Genomic DNA, 9,557 nt, shown 5'->3' on the forward strand with positions numbered 1-9,557 from the left:
CTCTCTTGCTTTTTCCATGATCCAGCGGATGTTGGCAATTTGATCTCTGGTCCCTTTATTGCACATTATATATAAGAAGGGAGTTTCCACAGAAGAAGGACATGATCAGATTTAGAAAGACAATGCTGATTGTAGTATAAAAGTTAATCAGGATTGAGGTAGAATGTAATAATAAGAAAGACTAGAGGACAGTGACTTTCTTATCTCTAGGAGAAAAACTAGATACTGAACTAGGGCAATCATAATAGAATAAGGAGGAGAGTTGGCATTTGAGAGACATTTATAAACATCAATTTTTTTCCTGCAAGATTTTTTTTGAAACATACATTCAACTTTATTTCATTAGAAAAATTTACTTAAGCCACATGATGGCCAAAATGTCCATGTCCCAAGCAGGCACTGTCATTCCCCTGCCCACTTCAGACCAATAATCACACACAGACTTGCTAAGTTGGAGGAAGAACTTTAAAAAATGTAAAAATGAGAACAGGACACAGAAGACTCCACCTTTCCCCTTCCTACAGCCAACCCTAACACCTCTTAACTGTTATCTGCACACAGAGGAGCTCTCATGAGAGAAAAGCTGAATACCAACTAAACTGACCATAAGACACCCAAGTCCAAAGGAATTCTTGGCAGATGCTTAGAAAGTAGGGTTGAAAATAACACCATCTCCCAACAGCTAAAGTTGCAGCACAAGTACTCATCTAAGAGAAGACAAAGCCAGGCTGCTCAGGACATCTAAGCAGACGCAGTCTGGGGAAGAGAGTGAGATCCCGCCATTCCACAGCCACAGGTGACCCACTCAAATCTGTGATAAAACAGGCCTTTTTCAGAACAAGGAGTATCCAATGAAGAGGCCCTTTGAGGGCCTTGTAACAGTTAGTTCTCTGATAACACTGACATTGAGAATGCCTGCCCAGAAACTGGTAGAGCTGGAGGTATTTTGGACACTGTTCTAAGGTCGTAGCCGGTGGACGGAGGTCTTATCATACCACTCTGGATAGATGGTCTGGAACGCCCTTGGGGGCTCTTTGTTGGGAAGCTGACCTCTGGTAGTCCAGTAGCTCCCAGGAGATGGGCTCTCCAGTAAGCCCTCCAGGGACTTCATTAGACTAATGAGTTTAATGAAGATGGAGAACAAGGTCAGCTAAGAGATAGATGTTCAACCTATGCTTCATGGTGGCATCAAGGATCCCTCTCCTTAATAGAGCAGTAGAGTTGCCTTCTGCTTCTGGAGGGCTCTGGATCCTCCAAGAGGAAGGGCCAGGAGTGGCCTATTTGCTCTAATAATGGGTCGCATGGAATCAGAAGGAAAATCAGTTAATGAAATGTCAACCCAGACACCTCTCCCTAGATAAAAGTGCAGCTCTCAGCGAAAACTCATTTTATTTTTAAAATACATTGCATGTAAAAAGCAAAGGAGAAAAGGAAAGATATACCCATTTGAAAGCAGAGTTCCAAAGAATAGCAAGGAGAAATAAGAAAGCCTTCCTCAGTGATCAGTGCAAAGAAATAGAGGAAAACAATAGAATGGAAGACTAGAGATCTCTTCAAGAAAATTAGAGATACCAAGGGAACATTTCATGCAAAGATGGGCTCGATAAAGGACAGAAACGATATAGACCTAACATAAGCAGAGGATATTAAGAAGAGGTGGCAAGAATACACAGAAGAACTGTACAAAAAAGATCTTCACGACCCAGATAATCACGATGGGGTGATCACTCACCTAGAGCCAGACATCCTGGAATGTGAAGTGAAGTGGGCCTTAGAAAGCATCACTACGAACAAAGCTAGTGGAGGTGATGGAATTCCAGTTGAGCTATTCCAAATCCTGAAAGATGATGCTGTGAAAGTGCTGCACTCAATATGCCAGCAAATTTGGAAAATTCAGCAGTGGCCACAGGACTGGAAAAGGTCAGTTTTCATTCCAATCCCAAAGAAAGCCAATGCCAAAGACTTTAAACTACCACACAATTGCACTCATCTCACACACTAGTAAAATAATGCTCAAAATTCTCTAAGCCAGGCTTCAGCAATACGTGAACCGTGAACTTCCAGATGTTCAAGCTGGTTTAGAAAAGGCAGAGGAACCAGAGATCAAATTGCCAACATTAGCTGGATCATCAAAAAAGAAAGATTTCCAGAAAAACGTCTATTTCTGTTTTATTGACTATGCCAAAGCCTTTGATTATGTGGATCACAATAAACTGTGGAAAATTCTGAAAGGGATGGGAATACCAGACCACCTGACCTGCCTTCTTGAGAAACCTGTATGCACGTCAGGAAGCAACAGTTACAGTTAGAACTGGACATGGAACAACAGACTGGTTCCAAATAGGAAAAGGAGCACGTCAATGCTGTATATTGTCACCCTGCTTATTTAACTTATATGCAGAGTACACCATGAGAAATGCTGGGCTTGTAGAAACACAAGATGGAATCAACATTGCTGGGAGAAATATCAATAACCTCCGACATGCAGATGATACCACCCTTGTGGCAGAAAGTGAAGAAGAACTAAAGAGCCTCTCGATGAAGGTGAAAGAGGAGAGTGAAAAAATTGGTTTAAAGCTCAACATTCAGAAAACTAAGATCATGGCATCTGGTCCCATCACTTCATGGCAAATAGATGGGGAAACAGTGGAAACAGTGGCTGACTTTATTTTGGGGGGCTTCAAAATCACTGCAGATGGTGATTGCAGCCATGAAATTAAAAGATGCTTATTCCTTGGAAGGAAAGTGACCAACCTAGACAGCATATTAAAAAGCAGAGACATTACTTTGTCAACAAAGGTCCATCTAGTCAAGGCTATGGTTTTTTCCAGTAGTCATGTATGGATGTGAGAGTTGGACTATAAAGAAAGCTGAGTGCCAAAGAATTGATGCTTTTGAATTGTGGTGTTGGAGAAAGACTCTTGAGAGTCCCTTGGACTGCAAGGAGATCCAACCAGTCCATCCTAAAGGAGATCAGTCCTGGGTGTTCATTGGAAGGACTGATGTTGAAGCTGAAACTCCAATACTTTGGCCACCTATTGTGAAGATCTGACTGATTAGAAAAGACCCTGATCCTGGGAAAGATTGAAGGCAGGAGAAGAAGGGGACAACAGAGGATGAGATGGCTGGCTGGCATCACTGACTCAATGGACATGAGTCTGGGTAAGCTCCAGGAGTTGGTGATGGATAGGGAGGCCTGGCGTGCTATGGTTCATGAGGTCACAAAGAGTCAGACAGGACTGAGTGAGGGAACTGAACTGATACAAGTTTTTCCCTTTTAAGAGACTTAAAAGTACCCCAAGAGTTCCACTAAGACAAGAAACTCCACTTTCCTTCTAACAAATTACACATGTAATCTTTCCCCACTTATTACTATCAGTTCAGTTCAGTCGCTCAGTCATGTCCAACTCTTTGTGACCCCATGAATCGCAGCACACCAGGCCTCCCTGTCCATCACCAACTCCCTTATTACTATAATACTAATCAATAAAATAATCTTACTTGCATTTGGAAAATAACATATTAATACACAATAGTTGAACTAGGCTCAGAAATCAAGCTCAATTTTTTTTCCAAGAGTTGGAAGAATTTCTTTCGTAGTTTAAATTCCTGAGCCTTCTGAATTCTCATGTCATCAACATCACTCTTTCTTCATCTCTGGATTGATGGAATATTCTTTATCAACTGGATGTAATGGAGTCAGGGAAGGCCAAGAGGAAAGGAGGAATCTTCCATTTCTCGCTTAAGAAACAGGAATGAAGATGAGGCCATGAACTAAAGTAGGGAACATGACAGAACTAATCACTTTGCCAAGGGAAAATAACAGAGTCGGTTTTGAGATACAATGTCTAAAAGTTCCCACAAGACATCTAAGAAGAGATGTTCTATAGAAAGTTGGAAATTATCTACAGTCCAAGAAAGAGACTGCACCAAGAGGTACAGATTTGAGAGTCAAATTTTTGAAAAATCAAAAACTCTGAATCAGTACCACATTCATAATGAAGCCATGGTAAGAACTGCAGCAACAGAGGAGGCAAGCAAACACCACTACTCTCAGAGCTTTGTGCCCAGGGAAGACATCACAAAACTGTCAGAGCTCTTTCTTGCTAAACCCAAATGAGATTTCAGAAACCTCAGTACTGCTCTTCCAACATCTACAACCTACCAACCAGAGTTGGCACTTTTAAGTAAAAATCCATTTGTCTCTAGAGAATAGAATGTAAACATGGGGCAGGGGGTAGGATGAAGATCAATCCCAGGGAGACTGGGATTGATGTGTGCACACTGCCATGTGAAAAACAGCTAGTGGGAAGCTGTTGTACAGCACAAGGAGCTCAGCTCAATGCTCTGTGATGACCTAGAGGGGAGGGATAGGGAGTGGGGTCGAGGGGACCCAAGAGAGAAGGAATATAGGTATACATAGAGCTGATTCACTTCTGTATATAGCAGAAACTAACAACATTGTAAAGCAACAATACCAGTTTTTTAAAGCTCATTTCTTTTTCTGATGTAAGGCATCATGAATCATAAAAAAAAAAAAAAATTAGTTTCTTTGTGTTTTCCCAATACCACCATGCCTGCCACATAGCAGGCACTCAACAAGTATTTGATTGGCTTTGGTGATCTAAACCTTTGTATTATATTTTCACTCCTGGAAAAAAATGCCTATGGAAAATATTTGGTAAGATTTTGCTTTCATTTTCAAATAAATTAACATGGTTTAAAGAGGGAAGAAACAACATTTGGCAAATACTATTTCAATAACCATTTTAATGCCATCAGAATGATTTCATAATTTCCCAGGAAATTTGCAAAGTATTACTGAATAGTCACATCACTTCCTGAAATTTCATGCAGCTGGAAATCCTGCTGGCTCCAAAAACAGGAAAACAAAACATCTTTTTCTCTTTTTATTGGATTTACACACTTCTTTTCAAAAATATTATAATCCTTATGTCCTCAACATTGTCTCAAGAGTCATTAAGAATCACATTATCATTTAGTTTAGCTAGCTGTATGGAAACCACTTACTTCCTGCCTCTAAGTATCCCTTCTCTATAATATGTTTTAAATTAAGATCACAAAGTGACTCTGGCAGCTTATCTATAGCAACAACATCCATAAAACACCATTTGTTCCATTTCTTCACTTAATTCTTCTTTAACTGAAAGATGGGCACCATGGATTTGAAGCTACTGTCATGGAATACATGGTTGAGAGCTTCCTCTCAGATGGTGAGTAATATACAGCACTGGCCTTCTAATGCATTGCTGACCTGACCTAACCATAGAACTATAATAGTCTCCCATTCATGAAAGCACTACATAAATTGTACAGTCTTTCAGCAGCCAAATCCAAAGAGAAACACAAGTTTCACTTGAGTGCTATTGTCTTAGTCACAAATGACAATTCCCCGATATGAACTGTGTTTTAGACAAAGCTATGAAACACACATACACACAGTCCATAGACGACCTGAAACTCCTTAGCACTTGGTCTGTACTTTCAAATACATCTCACCTCCACTGCCCCAGGCCTTGTGATTGACCTGAGTAACTTAGAGCATACCCAGCTTCCCTTGAAGGGAAAAAAAAAAAAAACCTCAGTGAAAAAAACCTACCTGGACTTCTTTGTTAACATATGGTTCAGACCTGGGCCCCTCTAGCCAAAACAAGCTGTTTACCTAATAAACTAATTTGTACCAAGATATTAATGTTGCCAGATTATGCGTTTTCTGTACCATATGTATTTGAAGCTTATTAGGGGAAGCCAGAGGTTTCCCTTGTAGCTCAGTTGGTAACAAATCTACCTGCAGTCCAAGAGACCTGGGTTCAATCCCTTTGTCAGGAAGATCCCCTGGAGAAGGAAATAGCAACCCACTCCAGTATCCTTGTCTGGAAAATCTCATGGACAGAGAAGCCTGATGGGCTGCAGTCCATGGGTCACAGAGTCGGACACGACTGAGCAACTAACACACCCACAGAGGGGAAGCCAGAATGACAGTGCCTTCAGTTAAGTGGCCACTGGTGGGAATGTAGGGGAAAGAAAAACCACTGAAGGTTATCAGCTTAGGAGCTGGCTATCCATTTAGTCTACCCACACTTAGGTATTCACCTTGTCAAACATCCACTAAGGGAAAAACAAGGGACAGGAGATAAGAATAAATCTTAATTGTCAGAATTCCATTCAATTCCCTCAGATGGTCAAGAATCTGCCTGCAATGTTGGAGACCAGGGTTTGACCCCTGGGTCAGGAAGATCTCCAGAAAGGAATGGCAATCCACTCCAGTATTCTTGCCTGGAGAATTGCATGGACAGAGGAACCTGGCGAGCTACAGTCCGTGGGGTCACAAAAGAGTCCGACACGATTGAGAGACTAACACTTTCACTTTTCAGTAACTATATTGATGTAGTCCCTGAATATGGCCTCTACTTTCAAGGATCCTAATAGTCTGGGCTGCTCAGGCATGTGTCAGTCTATCTTTATGTAGTTAGCTGTGCTAGGTCTTTGTTGTGGTACTTGGGCTTCTCTAGTTGTAGTGTGCAGGCTTAGCTGCACCATGGCATGTGGAAATCTTAGTTTCCCTTCCAAGGAGAAAACCCTCATCCCCTGCACTGGTAGGTAAATTCTTAACCACTGGAGCACCAGGGAAGTCCCTAGGTATCAGTCTTCAAATCAAAGGATCTATAACTTACATCCATGAGTGCAGAGACCTTTTGGCAAGTATAAAGTCAGGGTCTTGCACTGAGCTCACTAAAGGTTTGGTGAATGAATGAACACTAGCAGTATGGTCTTCCAAATGTTTCTTAGCCCATTTTCCCTTCTACAAAATAGGAAGGATAATATTCAGTTCACAAGATTTTTACGTAGATCAAACGACACCCAGATGAGTTCCTTTGACACAGAGAGCTTGCAACATATAGATAATCCAGACCCAAATACAAGGACACAGAGCAGATGAGGAAAATTAATAGTAGAACAGCAGATTTAGAACAATCTGTTTGAGAGGGCTAATAATTAACTATACTTTGAACAAGTAGCTAACCAGGGAGGAAGTAAGAAAGAACAGTCTTTAATTCCAGATATCCGCTGATAATCTAAATATGGTCATGAGGCATCACTTGTGATATGTGATCCTTAAAATGGACATGATAACACAGCTGAGGAACATTCTGTTTTGTCCCTAGCACTCACAGTGCTAACAAGTCATTAATTAATTCTGTGTCCTAGTTATCATTAAAGAGGTTCTAACCAACTAAAGATTTATTTAAGACTAGTAAATGTGAAACATCAGCAAGAAAAATAAAAAACTTTCCCCAGGGCTTTGTTTAACTTTGAAATATGTCTCTGTTTTTATCATATACCACCACCAATATAACTATCCTTCTCCAATAAAGATCCAAACACGAATTCATTTTCAAGGCAATTTAATGGTTATCAAATACATTATTGTTTTAGGTACTGTGTTGACACTAAATCATGCTGTTTTATTTGAATCACTATCTTACATAATCTAGTTCGTTACACAAAGTCCTACCATCCAATACACAAATACTTAAAATTGTTCCTCCAATAGAAGTAAAAACAATTGTACTGAATTATTACTTTCTTTCAATGGGTCCACTTTGGGAATGTGTGAAATACTGAGCCAGACCTGGTGGTGCAGTCAGTACCCTCAGAAGAAAGTCTTCTCCCAAATGACAGAGGATATTTCATGGCAAGAACAAACCTCATTAGCACCAGAGTTTAAACTTGGGATTAGCAGTTAAGCCCATAAGATTTGTGACAATGAAACATGTTTCTAGTTCTCATTTTGGAACCTGAGAACAGAAGCAATATTTGAGCACAGTATACCTACTGTTTGACCTGTCTTCCATTCCAATTCCTGAATTATAAGTCATGAAGACAATGTGGTACACAAATCGTTAAACTATCTGGTTTATCATAATTATATTCATTTGCTCATTCAACACATATTAATTAAGCACCTATTATGCCCAGGAACTTGACTGGTACAAAGATGAGCAAGACAAGACCTTGTAAGGCATACAAACATGGAAACAATTGCTCTGCAGCATTCAAAGCTTGACCATTGCTGAACAAAGTTGAATAGAAACAGAGTGATCATGAGGGTCAGGGAAGTTATTAAAAGAAGTGGTGACAATTAAGCTGAATATTCAAGAATCGACAGACTGTTTTTCAGACACATGGGGGAAAAGGAAGATCACTCCAGTCAGCAAGAAAAGTACTTCAAAGACATGAACTGAAATCAGCAACCTGATTCGGGGAACACCCGTCCCCAACAGGTAGAGTAAGAGGACACAGGTGGATTAAAGCCAAATCATGAATGTTATTTATTAATTTATAAACATATATTTGTTGGGCATTTAACTATGTGCTAGAAATCATCCTAGATCACATAGGTACATGGCAAATGAAATCCCTGCCCTAGATTCTAGCATCTGCTACATTAAAGAATGCAGACCTCAGTCTGAAAGCAAGTTAAGCAGGAAATGTGGCACAAGCAGATTTAGAGAGGCAATTATTTCACTAGGGTGAAGAATGAACTGGAACATAGGAGACTAGACACAGAAGGATGAGTCAGAAGGTTACTTCCGTAGAGCAGCTGAGTCCTGCTTCTGCTACATCTTCCGTGAAACATCATGGTCTTCTCATCTATGTATCTACAGCAGGAATTTGGAGAGAATATTCACTCCAAAATATCATTATTATTTGACTGAGTTCTCACAAGAGATGTGAACTTTCTCTCAAACCTTAAATTTCTACACAAAGAGTATATTTTTGTTGGAGCCACATCATCTTGCACCACCAGCTACGTTCAGTCATTCTGACTCATTTCCTGAACTTTTAGTTGCTCCAAGACAACTTCATTTTGTCCAAGAGAGTTGAGACAGGGCCAAACAGACTACAGCCACCTATAAGGGCCCAGTGGATTCTCAATGTTCAGAGAACTTTCAAAAGAATAGATGAGCTAAGACTTCTGCAACCTAGATAAAGGGAACTAAACTGGTTTCCTTCCTCTAAACCAATCTTCCTGAGATGACTAGGACCTCCCAAATCTATGATCTTCCAAACTACTGTCCACTTCATACATATCCCAGAGTCTCAAGACTTGCCCAAAGCCTTGAGAATCATATGTGAGAGCCCTAAGAAATGTAGTCTTTTGTCTATGCAACTTCACACATTTATATTTATTATTTCATTTGCTTCTTGGGTCAGGCAAAGGAATAAAGCCAATCATCTGTCATCAGACCCATTTTAAAGACAGAGAATCTAAAACCGAGAGGGAGCAAGACTTTCACTCAAAGGTAAGTGTTCCTAAATAGCAGAATCAGAACAAGCATCCAGAGATTGGACTCCTGGACCACGGTCTCTGTTTTACCTCCACACACTTAAGCATCAATCAGTGCCTCTCTCCTGCTATGTCTGCATGCCAGCATGCTCAGTCATGCTCTTTGCAACCCCATGGACTGTAGCCCGCAAGCCTCCTCTGTCCATGGGATTTTCCAGGCAAGAATACTGGAGTGGACTGTCAT

The 9,557-nt window shown here is 40.5% G+C and overlaps 1 protein-coding gene across 1 annotated transcript; it reads right to left on the minus strand.

Moving 5' to 3' along the window:
• Positions 1-599: 599 nt before the first annotated feature.
• HILPDA (hypoxia inducible lipid droplet associated) lies at positions 600-1,450 on the minus strand. The gene is given in 3 exon segments (XM_070788739.1): positions 600-1,027; positions 1,030-1,151; positions 1,153-1,450. Coding segments are annotated over 3 exon segments (189 nt in total). The 5' UTR covers positions 1,182-1,450; the 3' UTR covers positions 600-989.
• Positions 1,451-9,557: the final 8,107 nt, after the last annotated feature.

This window comes from Bos indicus, chromosome 5, assembly GCF_029378745.1.
Source record: "Bos indicus isolate NIAB-ARS_2022 breed Sahiwal x Tharparkar chromosome 5, NIAB-ARS_B.indTharparkar_mat_pri_1.0, whole genome shotgun sequence".
NCBI classification, from domain to species: Eukaryota; Metazoa; Chordata; class Mammalia; order Artiodactyla; family Bovidae; genus Bos; species Bos indicus.